At 42.4% G+C, this 19,869-nt stretch overlaps 1 protein-coding gene across 8 annotated transcripts in view; it reads left to right on the top strand.

Annotated features, from left to right (window-relative positions):
- The window catches only part of LOC135493751 (bridge-like lipid transfer protein family member 1), a 50,813-nt gene extending 32,354 nt beyond the window's left edge, over positions 1-18,459 (top strand). For 4 of the 8 annotated variants that reach the window (XM_064781301.1, XM_064781299.1, XM_064781300.1 and 1 more), the window contains 21 exons: positions 3,267-3,458; positions 3,856-4,072; positions 4,343-4,555; positions 4,741-4,959; positions 5,648-5,753; positions 5,932-6,201; positions 6,560-6,772; positions 7,102-7,299; positions 7,614-7,760; positions 8,507-8,554; positions 9,956-10,213; positions 10,686-10,941; positions 11,174-11,331; positions 11,777-11,969; positions 12,217-12,437; positions 12,809-13,063; positions 13,545-13,730; positions 14,264-14,458; positions 14,938-15,066; positions 15,228-15,363; positions 15,547-18,459. In XM_064781301.1, the coding sequence (XP_064637371.1) occupies positions 3,267-3,458; positions 3,856-4,072; positions 4,343-4,555; positions 4,741-4,959; positions 5,648-5,753; positions 5,932-6,201; positions 6,560-6,772; positions 7,102-7,299; positions 7,614-7,760; positions 8,507-8,554; positions 9,956-10,213; positions 10,686-10,941; positions 11,174-11,331; positions 11,777-11,969; positions 12,217-12,437; positions 12,809-13,063; positions 13,545-13,730; positions 14,264-14,458; positions 14,938-15,066; positions 15,228-15,363; positions 15,547-15,754 (4,018 nt within the window). In that variant the 3' untranslated portion in view covers positions 15,755-18,459. Of the gene's footprint in view, positions 1-855; positions 1,006-3,266; positions 3,459-3,855; positions 4,073-4,342; positions 4,556-4,740; positions 4,960-5,647; positions 5,754-5,931; positions 6,202-6,559; positions 6,773-7,101; positions 7,300-7,613; positions 7,761-8,506; positions 8,555-9,955; positions 10,214-10,685; positions 10,942-11,173; positions 11,332-11,776; positions 11,970-12,216; positions 12,438-12,808; positions 13,064-13,544; positions 13,731-14,263; positions 14,459-14,937; positions 15,067-15,227; positions 15,364-15,546 lie in introns of all 8 variants that reach the window. The other 4 variants (XM_064781295.1, XM_064781296.1, XM_064781294.1 and 1 more) reach the window with 2 other exon arrangements.
- Positions 18,460-19,869: the final 1,410 nt, after the last annotated feature.

Here is a 19,869-nt window from a genome sequence, read left to right as displayed (position 1 = left end):
CACACTAACCAACCATCCATCTTCATGTAGGAGTCTGCTTGACCCCAGATTCCATACACTTCCATTCCATGAACCTTTCATCCTTAACCATTGCAAATTTCATCCTCGTATCGTCGGGCCCATCACACTACCGATGACCTGGTTGTGTATCTTGTACGCTCGTTTTATGTCCTTGTGATTGTCTACTCATTGTTCTCTGGTAACCAAATGACTTTTGTAGCCCAGGGTTCAGACCTATCAAGTTTGTCGGTCCAAATCAAGTTCGGTCCAACGCTCCCAGGCCTAGACTCAAAGCTGTAAACTGGGGAATATTCACAGCCGTTTTTTTTATTGTGACTTTGGTGTACTTTTACTCTGGCATTTTGACAACCTCCTAAAAGTACTTTCAATTAGATATTCTTTTTGCTGGCAGTACATGTATATAACGTATTTTACTTGAAAAACACAAAATAAAAAAAAGTCACACAAAAACGTTTCCAGGTCTACTGTACAATGTACGTCTGCTACATATTTTGTGTGGTCAAATTAATATTACTTATAGGTCTTTGATTTGAAAAGAGATTTAGCAGACATTTTGAGTCTAATCTCCAAGATCTTAGATGACTCCTACTGCAAAATTCGGTATGAAAATATGGGAACAGGCGGCACTGTGTACAGTTCCTTAAAACATAAATACTTTTAAATAGACCTCTCGACTACTACTACTGCAAAATTCAGCATTTTGTAATAGCAGACGTCAAATAAATCCACCGACATCCTGGACTACTTTCTTAATCAAGATTGTATCTCTGCTCCTGTCACCTTGTACGCCGATGTGAAGACTTCCCGCTTAACTTCTCTGTTTATTTGCGACAGTAACTTGGACTTCGAGCGGTTGGCCAGCTGTGATGAAGAGGTCGAATACGAACTGTACCATGGCCCGCATCGGGCCATGTCCATCGATGTACCCCAAGCGTATCTTGGGATGCAACGCGTCACTTTTGACGACCACGCCGTTTTGACTGAGTAAGGTCTTCACGAGTCTCGTGCCTGCATTGTCGTTTATGTTGTAAGAAATCTCGCTTTCCCCCACTCACAGTATGTACAGGAATAATTTGGCTGCATCGAATTGACGGAATGGAATGGAATATAAAGGAAGATGTTAAATCATGCCTACAACAGTTGCAAAGATGTTTTTCAGTTCAAGGGGAAACTAGCGGGAGATAATGACATAGTTTCTGTGGAGAGGTCACCAGAGGTATACATCCGTAATTTGGCACAAAGTCTTGGTAATAGTTCTTGGTCACATGATATTAATACATAACAGAACTGCCCTCTATTAAGCAGTAACTCTGTGCAATCTTTAGTGTTAGTCCAGTATTATCTTCCACAACTACTCCCTAAAACTGGAAAACCTTTGCCACTTTTGGTGATATTTTATCACGTTCCATTACATTCAATTCGTTCCGTCAATTCCGCTTAATTTGGCTTCACTGACCGCATTCTGTTTGAACTTGTTCACCGTTTCATTCAATGTGATATTTCGTAGACAGATTTTAGACCCTTGTAGTGTTACCGTTTGATGCACTGCATTTATCACAGGTCGGTTATGCACTGAAAACACTGGCAAATGAAACCCTTTGGCAGCAATCGAGGAAATACAACTCAGCCACTCCCTCTGTGCAAATAAGAGACACTGAGCAAGGACTGTTATCAGTAAATGGCTATGGAATGACCAGTGTTTGGATGGGATATCCTAGCTCTGCAGAGGCCTTTTGAGTTGCATTCAATCATGGGCAAAAAGGATTCATATAGAGAAAAGCATTTCAAGTCTTGTACAAGTGTATTGATTCCCCTTTTGTCGACCTAAATACTGATGTTATTAGCAAATATTTCTTTGCGAAGTGTCACCAGCTTTGATTTGTTTATAAGCATGGCCTCACTCCTTTTGTACATTGTACATGTAGCATCTTAGGGTTTATTTGACCATCGCCAGTTGATATTCTAATCTAGACGCAAAGTGTTTTGTTCACTTTTTTCCCAAATTTCTCCACCTCACTCGGTCTGTCATCACTTTGAAACCATAGCTAGTTGAGTGGGGCAAATCCTTAACACACACATAAGACTTTTTGGCCCGAAACACTAGCTATGGTTTGTCACAATCAAGTGTCTGTTGTCTGAAGGTTCCTGTTCAGTCTGTCAATTTTGCGTCAGACCCCATCGAAAAACTCTGACATAAATCTAAAAATTGAGACGAGGCTTGATCACATCCTCCATTGTTCACCGACCATGACCATCACCAATCATGACAACTGGTTAAGTACACACTGCTCTTCACCGACACAATATCAAAAGTCTCTATGTTCTGGATGTAGTCAACACTTAAATGTCCTTCCTTCTCTATAGATGTTAATTTTACATCTGAGTTATGAATTGTGTTTTTGGCTCTTCTTATTCTTGTGATGTCAAGTCCAGAAATCGTACGCTTCAGATGTGATTGGGAGATGTCTGAAAAATGTCCCAGTTTCTGTAGAAGATGATGTTTGAAAACCCACCGATGTTGTACTGGAATCGTAGTCCTCGATTGCTGATATGAATAAAATCGAGTAAATGCTTTTACTTCAATTTTGAACATAAAGGCCAAGTGTAAATGTACATGGAGTTTTAGATAAAAGCATTTGCTAGTCTTTATTCATATCACCCTTTGTAATGAAATGTTCTAATGGAGGTGACAATCTGTGCCGTATCTTGTTCAGATGTGATGCTGTACAGTATGAGGTTTTCTTTTGGATGTCAAATGTGAAAAGGCCTACTTCTGGGTACGGTACATCAAAATGATGTACTTCTCTTGCTGTGCCTGTTCAGTGTATTGTACACATTGTAAATATTTTGATAAGCATCCAATATTAGTAGATATCCAAATTGATAATGCTGCATAGAATCATATAACATGTTTAACCATAATTTAACCCTAGAGTATCCTAACAACTGCATCTTTCATGTACATGTATTATTAACACAGCATTCATGGCAAAATATATAATATAGATTTCGTGTTGATACATGCACATATTCATCCTTACTTTCGTTGGTCAACAAGGATTGAAAATGGAACAAATACTGTTTCTTTCCAGGCCAAAATGTAACTATTTTATACACCACTAAAAGAAATAGTTGAATTCTTTCATTACCACTGGAGTAATCACAAATTAAGAAAGTTTGCAGACAATTGATACAGTGTACTTTATGCCATCCTAATTTTCGATGTTATTTTTCATTTGTAACAGATTACCTGATGACCCCTCTGACACCCTAACTGTTGACGATCACACCACATTCAATACCAGTTTCAACGAGGCCAACTCCACTCGCCCTCCAAGGAAAAGGTTATCCCTCCAAGATATTCTGGCCTCGAGCAGTGAGAGTTCGTCAGATGAAGAGCCGGATGATTATCTCAAGACAGAAGCCCCTGCTGATCCGTGAGTCATATTTTACCTCCTACTGTCCTCATTTTCCTGCCCCTACTACATGTACCTGCCTCCAAGACAAATGCCTCTCAGTCTTTTTGTGGATTGGCGCTGTTTCATGAGGTCATATTGTCCTTCTGCCTGTGAGATGTGTAAGAATGGAATGTTCCAAGTACAGTAGGACCTCCCTTAGTGAACACCTCTCTATTAAGGACACCCTCTTTTACATATCAAGAGCACCAGTTTTGGAACCAAATTGGTTGTTTCTATTCAATTTGACCTCTCTAATCAGGACACCTTTCAGCACTTGTCTGACCTGATGGTGTCCTTACTAGAGAGATTCTACTGTGAACACTTTTCTACTCAAAACGATTTTCTACAAAACTAAATAACCCTGCTTCCTTTGTAGATTCCAAGAGCCGCCAATAAAAGACAAAACTCCCGACAGTCAGTCTGCTAACAGTGGTGGTAGCGGAGGCTCAGGGTCGGGTTCAGGGTCACAGAGAGCGGCCGTGCCAGAGCCCAGCGTCGACTTCGAGGTGGACATCAAGGTGGAGGTGGAGAGCGGAAAGTGGGTGCTGCATCCGAAAAACGTCTCCGAGGACGAGCCACCCTTGTCGGCTAAGGTAAGGGGTATTGTCACTCGGGGTACTGGTCTTCCAGTGTTTGTGGATCTATCGTCTGTTACCGGTTTTATCAACACCCGTTAGAATATGAAAATGAATATGCATATGACGGGGGCAGATACAGAAGTCAGAAAAAGTGGGGATGTGCAAGTCCTGGCATGTTCCAAAATTCCATGGTCAATTTCAAAGATTTTCATATATCAGGGGCCCTTGGATCCATGCCTGTTTGAATACATGTATAAATATGAATTTGAATTGTTTGTATTTCAGCGTACTGGTAAAAAGGATCGACCCTCCTCTGGCGAATTCAATGTGCTTGCCTCACCGGTGTTACCTAAAAAGAAAGGAGCCAAGAAGGGAGACATACCCCAGGTTCCATCGGCGTCGAAACTCACAGTCGGGGGTGCGGGGCAACCAGGCCAACAGCAGCAAAAACCACAGATTGAGAATACGGTCTTCTTTTTGCCTGGAGTTGACATCAAGGTAGGAAAAAGGAAAGGAATTTTTGAGTTGTAGTACGATAGTTTGATGCGACTGTTGAAAAGGGTTCTTCAAACAGGAACAAACTATACTATAGATCTGTAAGTGTAAGGGGGTTGGGGGCTCAGAAGATTTCCCCGCAGTAGTTGGCCTCCCTGTACTGATCTTATGACCCTGTTTTTTCACAGGTGCACTACAACTCGAAGACAACCGACGGACCAGCCGCCCCAGCACCTGTCGTTCACTACGGGGCGAACGTCGGCCAGACGTCATCGGAAGGACGAGTGACCTTTGACGTCGATGACAACAATAAGGACGACTCCAGTTCGTTGAGTGGTGTGAACAAGCGAGGCACTCTCAAGAAGGCTAACCTGTATGCTTGGCTATCCCTGCAGAAGTTGCCTGAGGTATGTGCTGTATTCGAGCTGTTACTATTAACTGGCTTACTTCAGTCCTTTGGCCAACATTTCAAAGGGTTCCAGCATTCTTCTTCAGAGTTTCGACGTCTGACCGACTCTGGTCCCACACGTGACTTGTTCCGCCGCCTGTCTCATCTTGATTCATGTTGGTGGTGGTCCCTCATGTCTTAACTTGCTTACTTCAGTCCTTTGGCCCACATTTCAAAGGGTTCCAGCACTCTTCTTCAGAGGTTCGACGTCTGACCGACTCTGGTCTCACACGTCACTTGTTCTGCCGTCCATCTCATCTTGATTCATGTTGGTGGTGGTCCCTCATGTCTTAACTTGCTTACTTCAGTCCTTTGGCCCACATTTCAAAGGGTTCCAGCATTTTTCTTCAGAGTTTCGACGTCTGACCGACTCTGGTCCCACACGTGACTTGTTCTGCCGTCCGTCTCATCTTGATTCATGTCGGTAGTGGTCCCGCACGTGACTTAGTCTGTAACCCGTCTCATCTTGATTCATGTTGGTGGTAGCCTAATACCAGTAGGCCCCACGGGTTGTACTGATTGATTGGGGGCCTAGTTCTAGACAATCTCATTTTTGAAATTCGGACAGGGTTCTGTTGGGGGACGTTCTGTCGCCTAAGTTCTAAATGTTTCATCTAATGCAAAAAAAACTGCCAACTGTTTTTCAGGAGATGATAATCAGTCCAGCACTGCTAGACTTCCTCGAGCAGGCCTTAGAGCCAGTGGAGATTTCAACTTTTTCGAACTATTATGGCGCTAAAACAAAGGAGTCGGGTAAGTGTAAGGTTGAAACGTGATGTGTGGATCTTATGTCAGAATGACTAGACTTGCCAAAAATCATTTCAACTTTACCTTGTTTATCAACTTTCTTGGCTTGCTCCATAAATTCAGTCATCTTTTGCTTCGATCAAATACTTCTTTTTATCATTTATCCTTTTTTTTAAACTTTCAGCTACCGACTTTGTTCCAAACATCATAAACATGGACATGGAATCTTCCAGCGCGTCGCTTGGCTCTTCTGGTTCATACGGAGCCTCGTTCCCAGTAGACGTTGTTGTATATATCCGCGTACAGCCGTCATGCATCCGAGCAAACTGCCTGCCTGTATCCAAGGTTGAGTGTTTACTCCGTCTGCCATCACTAGACCTGGTGTTCTCGACAAAGCGGTCCGACGTTGAGGCCAACATGATCTCGGATGGCACACCACCTACAAAAATTAAAAGTTAGTATCGACGTTATTGCTATGTGTTTACTTGTCGTCCCATCTAATGCTGAGGAATGAGACATTTCCAATTCCCTATCCTGATATGCGGTCACGAGACATGATGTATTTTGACTAAACCGGAACCACCCTCAGCGGACTCCTTTCTAATAAGGACACCCTCACTGTTCAGGACACAAGTTTTGGTCTCTAATTGGTTGTCTCCATTCAACTTTACCTCCCTAATCAGGATACCTCTCTATAAAGGACAGTACTTGTCAGTCTTGAGAGTGTCCTTTCTGTAGAAGTTCTGCTGTACAATAATTGAAAATATCCACACTTGATAAAAGTCTTCAGTGCTCTCAATTCACTTTTGTAGCTCGTCCCAGTAGTGCTGGTTCCAGCCGCGAACGCAACCTAAGTGGGCGATCGCAGAGGGGGCGCGCCCGCCTGCCAAGTGGTACTGGAGAAACTGCCATGGCTGGTGGGGGCCTGAGCGTGACAGGATGCCTAGCAGATTTCTCGCTCTACATTTTCCATCCGTACGGCGGGCACAAGAAGGGCAACCTTGCAGGATATGGGCTGACACCTGGTAAGTGAAAAGAGAATATTGCTGGGATTTTACTGGAATAAATGCTGGGAATGGTGTGGTTCAAGTGTCAGCCTTGTAATACTAACATGATTGTGAGTTTGATGCAGTTTAAAATGCTTTCGACTGGACAAGTCGCTTTTACCCACTAATCATGTACTCATTTGCCTCATCCTTTTAAGAGATACAAAGCTAAGTTTACTTGTGCCTAACATCTTTGCAAGAGTATGCAAAAGATATCTAAAGGAGAAACATAGCTTGTAATACACTCCTTTTAGGCGAAGTCTCTTGGCCAACGACCCTAACTGGTGCCCAAATGTCATATTTTTTAGACATCGACACTTCCTCATATGGTGCGGAGACGGGCAGGAAGGACTCCTTGAGTCTGAATGTGGAGTTTGTCAAAGTGAACATCTCGCGGAGTCGGAAGGGCTTGTCGACTGATACTGTTCCACTCAATACTAGTCTGTCGAGTGGGAAACTGAGCGCGGGAATCGATGCCAAACCTACAAATTGTGTTCGATTCTCAGGTAAGGAGAAGAACTGTGGCCTCAGTGACAAAGTTCAAATTATTTACATGTACTGTCTCATGCTTACTGTTCTAAATATTAAATAAAAGTAAAAATAGTATGACACAAGAACCTCGTCAAGAAGTGAACTCATATTTCAAAATAGGACCAAAGGATTAAATTTGTAAATATTTGTGCGAGTGACAATTTCTCATCTGCATCTGGCAACTTTCCACATGCATCATGATACAAAATCAATGATTTTATATCGTCGAAAAGGTATTTCTTCTAAAAACATCTCAAACGTTTCAAAACGACGTATCTCATCGTTCCAGCTGTGTGCGACGTCGGGTCAGCCGCCTTCAAATACGACATGCGACGTCTGCCTGAGATTCTTGCCTTCCCCAAGGCCTGGTATCGCCGCAGCCTCGCCCGCCGCCTGTTCCTGGGAGAGAGCAACTTGCCCATGATGAACGACTCAGGTAAAGTGAAGCTTCTTTAACTTTTCCTATCTTGTCACGATCCCTGATAAAAAAAATTGCAGGTGGTGCTGGTCATCTACAGCTACAGATCAGTATAGGTTGTCGTAGCTCTGCTGCTAAAATACCCAGAAGCCTTTGGTGACGTCTGCATCCTAAATAGTATTGCATTGGTAAACATAAGTACAGTAGAACCTCCCTTAGCGGACACCTCCTATTAAGGACACCGTCTCTATTAAGGACACTAATTGGTTGTTTCCATTCAATTTGACCTCTCTACTCAGGACACCTCTCTGTTAAGGACAGCACTTGCTAGTCCTGAGGGTGTCCTTAATAGAGAGGTTCTACTGTACATTGTGTTTACCAGTTGAGGCCCATCAGACCAAATCAGGTACAGTGGAACCTCCCTTAGCGGACACCTCTCTATTTAAGACACTAGTTTTGGTCCCAAATTGGTAGTTTCCATTCAATTTGACCTCTCTAATCAGGACACTTCTCTATTAAGGACAGCTCTTGCCAGTCCCGAGGGTGTCCTCAATAGAGAGGTTCTACTGTAGTAGAGTCACCAGGCTTTGGAACCTCTCGGTTAAGGACACCCTGAGAGCAGACAAATGCTGTCCTTTAATGAGAGGTATCCTGATTACAGAGGTCAAACTTAATGAAAATTCCCAATATTCAACCAAATGCAGTGTCTAACATGTAAAAGTCCTCCCAAAGTAAAATGGCTAATGGCTTTATTCTGTTTAAAGTACGGTTCACAAGGGCACCGTCCCTCTCAGATGATAGTTTCTTCTCAGGTATGTTTCTTCTGATGTCTACTGTAACTGTTACGCTGGTGTCGTCATTTAATAATTTGTTAGGAGCCAGAAGTGCTGCTTGATGAAAATTCCCTTTAGCCAATACCCCCCCACTTTCCCAAATGGACTTTTCTAATGCATCACCTAGAAGAGTCTATACAGAGATATTGGGGTGAAAAGGTTAGAGTTAATGCTTGTCGGCTGCAAAAATGCTGCTCTCGACTTTCAAATTACTTCAGTGTCGGCTAACGCGGGCCTGCGTGTCTAAACACTGCAAGTAACGCGATTGGTGTCATGTTCTCGAGAGGTTTCGTTATCTTTCACCAGATGGCAGCCTGACAGTTACATATTTTTCGTCGGTTATCAAGTCTATTGAATGCAAATCTTACTTTTGATGTACTATACCAATTTTATTTCATATCAGCACTTCTTTTGAAAATTGTGTCCGTGTAGCGTTTATTTTTGAGGTTGAGTGTTGTTGCACTGAATGTTTATAAAAATCGATGTTACAAGAGCTACAAATTGGCCTATCTTTATCTTAAATTGTAAGTTTGGGTCCCTTCAACCAGCTCTGCAGCTTGTCTTGACGTAGGTGCCGTGGAAAACATTACAAAAAGATCATCATCGCGTTGAATAATGTGATCGAGATATGAGTAGAACTGGAACTGTATTGGGTCCACCAAGGAAAATCAGAATTAATAGAAGTGACTTCTAATGATCTGAATTTACGAGTAGCCCCCCCCCCTTCACTTGCATGCATTCCCTCATACATGTAAGAATGGAAAACCTTCAAGAAAGATTTGGTGGAGAACACTGTTTTAAATCCATGTATATTTCAGTGTTGTATCGTTTTTCTAGGATTGTGCTTCCATTGTATAAATGCCATGTTTTTCATAATTTCAACAAATAGTTGTCGGCTTTATAGTCTTAAAGGATACAAGCATTTTGTTTTTGCTTGGATGTCTTTTTTGTATGAGTGATTGAGCAATATATCTCTGCTACAATTTTGTGTCCTTTGCAAGTTCCAATGCTTGAACAAATTATAATTGATTTTACAAATAATAAAAGAGAGATTTTAAATCAGTCAAAAAGTGTTACTCCATTTTTACTCAGATTTGAGGATCGTCAGAAAACACAAATGAACTTACAAACTGTTGTTTCATTTGTTAAAAAAAACACTGATTATGGTGTTTTGATAAAATCCACAGGTCTCTGACAAACATCAATCTTAAATTATTCCAACATCATCCCGCAAATGGCAAGTTAGTATCTTGCAAGAATAATGTGAGAATGATGCCTGTGAAATGACGAAGGAATGATGTCAGAATGCTGCTGGCCCGACATTCACATGCTTTACCCGTGTTCCCCTTTCTCCAGTCATTTCTAATTTCAATATTTCAGACTTGGATGATTCTGACGAGGACAGCATCTCGTCGCCGTCGCCATCCTCGACCCCACGGAGCCCCATGGAATCGCCCCAGAGGCGACACAAAGTCCAGCGTGCGCACACCACAGCCAGCATGAACAGGTCGGCCGGGGATGAGAACACGTTAAATTTCACTCCGAAGCATCATCGCCGAGCTTCGTCGGGGGATAAGAATAAAGTCAAGCTGAATTTGGACCTGAAAGAATTGGCAGGACTCAAGAAGAAGACTCCAAGTATGTAGGCCTATTCATTTTAGGAATTATGTAAGAATGGCATGTGTCTGTAGTTAATTGAGACTGGTAGAGTGAAGCTAAATGTTGGCCCAATGCTGAGGCCCTTTGGCCAAATTTTTTTGGGTGGAGCTTCAGCTTGAACTGGAATTGATACCAAACTGGAGGTATGGGCGTCTCACCCAACAGCACATGGGTGGGGCAAAAATGTAGGTCAAAACCAGGGAAACAAGCAAGGATTTGAGCAAAATTACAGCTCCACGCGAGGGCTGTTTTGTTAGACAACCAATAGAGTCAGTGAGGTATCACTTTCTACTCTACATCTTTAATCCATAACTGCTGCTCTCAAAACCAAGCACTATAGGCATATAGTGCACTTTACACCAAAAGGATTTGTTCATTTTAGATCAAGGTGTTTAAGAATTTGTCATGAACTATTAGAAAGTGCTATACTAACTCGAGAATCTTTTTCCAGCTCCATCCTCTGCACCTCAAACACCGCATCCCGATCCATCCAGATACAACCAAAATCAGGCCACGCCAACCCTCACCAAGCGTCAAGTCCAAATCTTGACACCGGAGAAGAAACCGACGACTTCCACACCAGGGGCCAAATCCACCTCCAGTCATTCCAGCAGCAGCGTGTCGTGGGAGACTCTGGTCTTATTCGCGGTGAATCTGTCCAGGCTGGATGTCCATGTGAACATGGGGAATGTCATGGGTAATATGATGTAAGTGTATATTACATGTAAGCACTATTAAAGTGATGAAATTAGTATAATTACAGCTCGTCTCAATTTGCCTCAATCCTCGGTCGTGACGTCACTACTTGTCAAGTACCAAAACTGCCGTCTTGCACTAGCGGTCAAAGTGCTGACTTTGTGATCAAGATTATAAGTATCAAAATCTATGGTTAGTCTCATAATAATAACGTGATCAACAGTGCCGCTATTTTGCTCCTAGGTGGCTGACGCAGGATCTGCGATCACAAGGCCGACTCACCATGGACAGCAGAAGTCATAAGAACATGAAGATTACTGCTGGGCTCGGTGGATCTAACCTCGAGGCAAAGGGAGGTATTGTTGGTGGGTCAGTGGATCTTCAGCAGATTGAACTATCAGGTGAGAAAATAAAATTTCTGCTGCGTTTTTCGGGGGGGCTCTACGGTTTGGTGCCAGGCGGTAGATCAGACAGTTTTATGTTGAGGGAGGAGAGTCCCTCATTAGCAAGCCAGGCCAGCGCATATGAAAATCCTTAGGCCTTCTTGCAGAAGCGGCTACAGCTACTCGATTTTCTTCATTGGTTGTTGTCTTGCTTGCTTTGAGATAGCCACTCTCGTTTACTCTCCACACTCAGAATTCTAATCAGGCTTCTTTCCAGCTAGGTTTATTAAATTTGCCAGAACATTTTCTGTCAAGAAAACCTTACGGTTGTTTTGCACATTCAGTGCATGTGTGTGTCAAGCTACTTGCCCTTGAGTCAAAGTTAGACTACATGGGTTTCCACATCATGATGGTCCAGACATTTGAACTAAGTTATATCAATGTCTCTGTCTTCTATTTCCAGTTCATGTGTGTGAGGACCCAGACCAAGAGCCCGACCATAGAGTTGGTGTCAAGATGTTTGCGCTTGAGTCAAAGTTAGACTACATGGGCTCGAGCATCATGATGGTCAGGATGTCTCTTTTAGACTTGTTGTTCAGCGACGAATGGAGGACAGAGATTAAGAAGTATACAGATGAACCGCTTGCTACCACAAGGTGAGGAAATAGCCCAGACACGCCTGCGGAAATCTTTGTTTAGTTGTGTTTGTCGGATTGTGGCCTTGGGCAGTGCTCAGTTGATGTTGCTGCTCGTCCAGAGGGCCTGAGGCCAATCCATTGCATCTTGACCATCATTTTCCCACAGCAATGATTGTACAGAACATTGATAATGAAAACTCTGAGCGTGTACGTGTACATGCCGTTGTGTGAAATAGTTTTAACGATGATTTTGTATTTCTTCCAGGCCAGCATTGATCTTCATCCACAGCGACCTAGCATGGGACAAATTCCACATGATGATCTCAAGATCCACCACGCCCGATTTACTTAAAATGGCCACCAAACTGGAGGAGTTCTTCACGCAGCAGTTTGACAGCAGTCGTCGGGTTCTATCAACCATGGGGTCCATACCAGCTGCAGCGGCTGCAAGACTCAAGCACCTGACACAGAGAAACCCAGAAGAAGGTACGATGCGTTCAGTCTATTCCCAGGTCACATTTGCTGCCCAACAGCGGCCTTTTAGACTCATTGTACCGATGAGTCTATACAACACCACAGTGTCTGTCGTCCGTCGTCGTCGTCCGTCGTATCCTATTTCAAAAACAGTGGCACGTTTCTTAACCGCTAGGGCTATGGACTCAAAACTTTGTATGCATGACCCCCTAGGTCAGGTGACCTTTGACACTGAAATTCGGCTCGGTCTGATTCTTGACTTGGCCACCAGGGGGCCAAAACTGAAAACATAAATAATGTGATATCTCACTTATTTTTGGTTCCAATTGATGTCTTGTCGTGACTTATGTTTCAATGTATAGGTTTCAATGATCTATTTACAGCTAACCGTCTCGGCCGTCATCACCGCCACTGGCAAGACGTCCTGGCAAGGCTGTCCGGCTGCAAGCTCTCCATGTTGGCCACACCGCTGCCAGAGCTAGGCACGATCATAGGTGGCGCTATAAAACTCCATGGCAACGACATCACGCTGGCCTGTTTCCATGGCATCAACTTCCGATCGAAGCACTGGGCGCTGTTTACCATGAAGGAGCCGAACATCGCTTTTGACGCCGAGGTGCAGAGCATTCGAGCAAATGGTAAGATAAGTTACGAATGTATTGAGAGTTCTTTGAATGATGAAGTGTTCCAGTGCACGACCAGTAAGAACTGTGAAGGCACGAGGTCCAAGAACAAGTCATAGTCATTCTTTCCCCAGTCATCAGGATGGAACATTCTATAGAACTGTATAGAACTAATATATGTACTTATAGTGCACTAGACTATTTCATCTGTTGAGACTTGCTAACCTGATGAATCTACGTAGTTGTATTTTTTGACTTTTTAAGACAGTGGGCTCCTCTCGTTTTTTGACTCTGCTCTTCCTATTGGTAATAAATATCTTAGATTTTGAATAGGATTCCATGTCGATTAAATTAGACAAAAAGGTGGATTTCTTGATGATAAAACAGGTTCTGAAGATTTTCATGTTTATTTACGGAAGACCAAAATAAAACACTCAAGGAAAATACCAGTTTATGGTCATATTTACCTCTCACCTGGACAATGCTTTCCTTCCAGAATCAGCCGACACACACATTGTCCAGAACCTGTCTTTCCACCTCGGTCACAAGGTCCAGTCGCGTGCGTCCGGCGACCGTCACATGGCGACCATCAGCCGCCTCTCTCGAAGCCACTACATGCCGCAGCCGTTCACGTCGGTGTCGGAATGGTTCCATTATGCGTTCTCATCATCAGAGATCAAAGGTATGTTGTTTGGGCATAAGGTCTTATTTGAAGGTGTCCCTGATGTTTCCTATCCTTTTGAGATGGAGATAAATTTTCGTGTCTGTTTGGGGATCTGCTTTCTTTCCCTTGAAGATGTTGGAATTTATAACAAGAAATCTGGGGCTGTCCTTTTTGCTTGGTGGGTCATGGGTTGTGGAGCTGTAAGTGCTACATCTGGTGCTAATGGTGGTATGGCTAAGGGTTGACCCACAGCTGCTTTCTGTTGATCACGGGCAGCCCATTGAAGTGGGCTGCTAAGTCTCATTGGCAGTGGACCTGGAGATTAAGGTAGAAAAGACCTTGTTGTCGAGTTTTGCTTCTCCGATGACAAAGTACTGGTTGTGTAGGTTCAGCTAATTCAGGTGAAAAAGGTTTGAGAATAGTTGGGGGAGGGGGGTGGCACTGGTATTTGCATAGAATAATGAGCTAAGAGTATTATCTAATGAAAATTTTGGCAAAGGGTCCTGGGTGTCTGCATAAAATGGGCTCAATTTCTATCATATCTGTTGCAGATCTCGACAACTTCCCCCAGATGCAGCAAAAGTTAAGCATGGCGGAGGGATCAACTAGTCCGACTGAACGTCGTGCGGGAAGCAAGAAGTCGACCATCTATAACCACGACACGGAGGTCATCTTCGCGATTCCGTTACTGCAGATGGATCTCAAGACAGAACATCTTCAGGAGGAAAGTGAACCGGACCTTGCGGGTGGGTCGTTAGTTTAAAGTGATACAATGATGTGATTTACAACTTTGCGGAGATACGTCCGTTTTTAATTGTTGATCACAAATGAAAGCTCAAATTTTCCATTTTTGATTAGATTTATTATAAAATCGCTGAATGTAAACCACCGTGACCGCAAAAAATGTTCATGTTGTGACGTCATCAACGAAAACGTCGTCGGCGTAGCGCAATTTCAACAGCATCGAAGCAAGCCGTCCGGGCGGGATTAAACCATCAATTTCTAGAAAATGTGCATTTCGATTAGAAAACCTCACCGATTTATGAGATAGTGACGTAGTCCTTTGTCAAAAACAGCTAAAACATTATATGGTGAAATTTGACACGAGTTACCCTTTAAATCTCACATCTGAGCTGTAGAGAACAATTTGAGACATATGTAGAGAAAACATTGAAACTACCAAGACTGTTTTTTAACACCCTGTATCTTCTATTTTCATTCCCAGGGGAGAAGCCTGTGGTTGAATGCAGCTTCGTAACAGAGTTTGCCAACCACATCTTCGTCTCGATGGATGCTGAAGCGATTTTGTTCATCCATGACTTGGTCACTGCCTACTTAAAGGAGAAAGAAAAAGGTAAGATTTCATATCACCAAAGGGGAGGTGACATGGTCTAGTTACAGAGGAATGGGACTCATAATCCAATCATTGTGTGTTCAATTCTTTCATCCGTGGACCAAAAATCTACAATCCAACGAACTTTTCTTGACACCAGATATCTTGTTGTTTTTTAATAGGGGTGCGACATTCTGTGACTGGCATGAAGGGTGTGAGGTCACCAGAACTGGACAGGAAGGCTGCAGAGAGCGGTACAATCCTTCCTGACTTCAGAGAATTTGAGTGTAAAACTTGGCAGATGGAACCAACAGTCAGGTATGATGTGATTTCTGTTTGTGTAATTAAGTACTGCTGAGCTATTAGCTGTTATTAGTCTAACTTTTTTGTAGGCCAAGCCAATGAACGTGTTTACATTGTCGATGATTTGCTTTAAGTTGCAGTGATGAACTCAAATGGAAGGAAACCTGATCTCAAAACTTTCATCGCCTTCTCTTGCAGGCTTGTATCCTGGGCAGGCAACAAGATTGATCCCGTAGGAGTGGACTACATCCTTCAGAAGCTCGGCTTCTCCCACGCCCGCACCACGATTCCCAAGTGGATGCAGAGGGGCACCATGGACCCATTGGATAAGATCCTTTCCGTCCTGATGGACAAACTCATCAGAGCGCTACAGAAGTCAGAGGATGAGGAGAGAATTGAGTTGTAACATGACTATCGATCTTGCAAATGAAATTTTTTCCTACACCTTGACTCGATCATATTGCTCCAATACCATATACCCTAGAAATTGATTTGGAGTTCTGCATTCCGGTAGGTACACAGAGACTTGGCCCACTTCAGCTGGTCTCATTTCGAATAACTGTTAATTGGTTTTAAAAACATGCATCAGTTATCAATTAGATTTTAGTTGGGAGCAAGCGATTCTCCATTCTAGTCCAGTTATATTTTAACTAACAGTGTTCAACAGAACTTTTTCATATTCAGAAATATTATCTCTTCAATAATGAACCATGAGGCTGCTGCTAATTTCTTTTATCATGTACTTTTCACGAAGACTCAGCTTTTCCAATTTATATAGCCGTGGACATGTATGTATCAAGTTTGAAGCATTTTAATTGTTTTATATAAAAAACAGTTGTAAATATTTTGTAATTATTGTACGATATGAGTGATTATTTTACACATTTTATGTGTCAAAATTAGGTAATTTGAAGATGTGCAAATGCACCAGTGACCCGCAAGTTTATTATCGAAGGGGTGCATGCAAGAATCCACTAACCTATATACTAAGTATTGGTCATTTTGAAAAAAAGCAGCTTTAAGCACATTTGCACTTACCACAAGATACCAGATGAAAAAATTGCCACCAGTGACGTCATCCAGTGACAGTCCAGTGCATTTGGCATTTTGTACTTACAAGTACTGGGTTCTTACTTACAGTTTAACTGCTGTTTAAGGCATATTGTTTTTTGGGGGGGGGGGGAAATTCAATGTCTCAAGTCTGGTATGTACGTTGTTCAGCAATGTTGTCGATTTCAATCAATAGAGGGGAGTCTGATAGAGAACCATGAAATCGATTTCGCCAAAAGTCTGGTTGACTAAGTTTTTTGCATGCATCCACTCAATTCAAGTCTGTCAAGTACATATGTGCGTACCAGTATGTCAACAAATAGTTGAAATTACGTCGTAATTTGGCCTCGGATATTTTCATATTTTGCTGTGCTGGTATCATGTGCAATAATTTGTTTATTGGTCAATAAAATAGGTATAGAAGAACTGTAGGTACAGTATAATTTCGAGTGTCAAATCATTGTGAAAGAGTAAGTAAGTTGAAAAGTTTCTATTTACTTGTATCATGAGCTGCAAGATTTTCTTGGAATACATGCAGTAGATTGTAAATTGTAAATACGGCTGTCTGGTTCTTCTGAAATTCTAAATAAAGTTGTAAAGTACATGTACATGTAAATGCATGTAAATGTAATCAAAGGAAGCATTTTTAAATTATGTATACTTAAAAATATATGGCTTAAAAATTGGTTGCGGCCGAAAAAGGTTCTATATTTTGTTGTACAATGTCTGATTATATGCAGATGCAGGAGTACAAAAATCATAGGTTTAGTAGTACCTCTCTATTGAGGACACCCTCGGGACTGGCAAATTCTGTCCTTAATAGGGAGGTGTCCTGATTACATAGGTCAAGCTGTATACAACCGACCCATTTGGGACCAAGGCATTGTCCCTAATAGAGAGGGTCCTGCTATGAGAGGTGTCTTAGGGAGGTTCAACTGGACATGCACAGTCGTTTAAAGTTACATGTAGTTCTTGGCCTCTGGCCATAATAATAATATATTGTTTTCTGTATTGTCTTTATTTTGTAGTCTGACTTCTGAAGTGGAGGACGTAGCAAGTAGCAAGCATAAAATGCACATTGAGATAGTTTCTAAAAATATTGGGCAACTTTCCAGTTGAGTGTTTGTAATATAATAATACTGTATGATGATAAATGAAAAATTTTATAGTGCTTTTCCATGGTGAAGTACTTTGCTCAAAGCGCTTTGGGAATATTATTAAATGTGTTCAGTGAACTTCTCGTGGTTTTGGTGAAGGGCCTATAGTGGTTGACCTAATGTACATTGTAGTGAGTAGTAGAAACCCAAATCTTCCTTATGTACGTAGCTGTAGTTATGCATCAAATTTGGCAGGGTACACATCGTCTTGGGTTGCTTAATAAACCGTGTTTCTCTTTTGGAGTACAGCACTTGCCAAAGATTCTTGAGTATCTTGATATTAACCGGAAAAAAATTACAGGAGAAATCCTCAAAAAAAGCTGGAATTCAAATACAAATATGCAACTAAATTGTATTTGCAGTCAAATCGAACAACAGAATATTTTTATTGGCATAATTTGTTTTTTCAAGTTAGTCTCGTCCCAAAACTCACCATTTCCCATATCATGAAAATTTCGAATTTAAAGAGGTTTTCCCATCACGCAACAAATTTTCATCTAATTTATTATCATGGTTTATATTTTGTATCAATACCACATGAAGAAGGACAAGGCAGAAGAAGGGATTTTGTTTCAATTTATTTATTTCCATTTATTCAGGAGAAATAATATCATGTCTTTTAAGGTGTGCGGGTAGAGCAGATAGAGGTATCTTTTGTCCTTAAAATACCCTTTTCTCTTGTTCTTGAAGAGCTTATAAAAGTTAGTTGGTAAAGCTGAGAATATCCTGAGGTGTAGGATTAACCAAGGTCCATGTAAATTACATGTATAATGTATTGTACGATGTATGGTTGTGATGGTCTACACTTGCATAACTGACGTTTATACAATGACTTTGTGATATCAGGTTTGATGAAGAAATAAAGATGTTTAAATAGCATGATAGCTTCATGGAGGCAATTAAATTTTGTGTAATTCGTTTTTTCTTTATGGTGACATCGTCTTGAAGACAAGACAACCAGCTGGCCATCAGCTGATTCAGAGGACAAAGCCCACCGATTGTCAAAACCATCCATGTTGGGGACAGAACAATCACTCTTGGCCAGTGCACTGTCCTGAAGGACATCATCATTTCAATTCCACCATCAATGTCGCAACCATCCTCACTGGTCTTTTGAAAACATGAAAACCAGCTGGTCATTCGCTGATTGAGAGGTCCAAGCCCACCGAATGTCACCACCATCCATATTGGGGACAGAACAATCATTCTTGGCCAGCACATTATCTTGAAGACATGACAACCAGCTGGTCATCCGCTGATTGAGAGGTCCAAGCCTATTGAATGTCACCACTATCCATATTGGGGACAGAACAATCACTCTTGGCCAGCACACGTTCTTGAAGACATGACAACCGGCTGGCCATAAGCGGATTGAGAGGACCATTCCCACCGAAAGTCACAACCATTCATATGGGGGACAGAACAATCACTCTTGGTCAGTGCACTGTCCTAAAGGCGTCATCAGTTGAATTCCGCAATTGATGTCACAACCATCCGTACTGGGGACGGATGGTGCATTCTCTTGAAATCATGACAACCAGCTGGCCACCAGTTGATTGATTATCTTGAAGTCATGACATAAACTGACCATCGGTCAATTGAGAGGAGCATAGTCGCTTATGGAGTCACACCCATCCATTTTGGTAAAAAAACACACTCCTGGCCAGTGCACTCTCTTGAAGACATAACAACCAGCTGGCCATCAGCGGATTGAGAGGTCCAAGCCTACCGAATATCACCACCATTCATATTGGGGACAGAACAATCACTCTTGGCCAGCACATTCTCCTGAACACAACCACTAGCTGGTCGTCAGCTGGTTGAAAGGACCATGCCCACTGATAGTCACGATCATCTATTCTGGGGACGAATGATCACTCATAGCCAGCACATGTTCTTGAAGACATGACAACCAGCTGGCCATCAGCGGATTGAGAGGACCATTCCCACCGGAAGCTACAACCATTCATACTGGGGACAGGACAATATCTCTTGGCCAGCACATTCACCGGAACACAACCACTAGCTGGTCGTCAGCTGGTTGAAAGGACCATGCCCACTGATAGTCACGATCATCTATTCTGGGGACGAATAATCACTCATAGCCAGCACATGTTCTTGAAGACATAACAACCAGCTGGCCATCAGCGGATTGAGAGGACCATTCCCACCGAAAGTCACAATCATCCATATTGGGGAGAGAAGAATCACTCTTGGCCAGTGCATTCACCGGAACACAACCACTAGCTGGTCGTCAGCTGGTTGAAAGGACCATGCCCACTGATAGTCACGATCATCTTTTCTGGGGACGAAT

This window comes from Lineus longissimus, chromosome 9, assembly GCF_910592395.1.
Source record: "Lineus longissimus chromosome 9, tnLinLong1.2, whole genome shotgun sequence".
In the NCBI taxonomy this organism is placed as follows: domain Eukaryota; kingdom Metazoa; phylum Nemertea; class Pilidiophora; order Heteronemertea; family Lineidae; genus Lineus; species Lineus longissimus.
The sequence above is the reverse complement of the archived record's forward strand: the minus strand, read 5'-3'. Positions and strand labels throughout refer to the sequence as shown.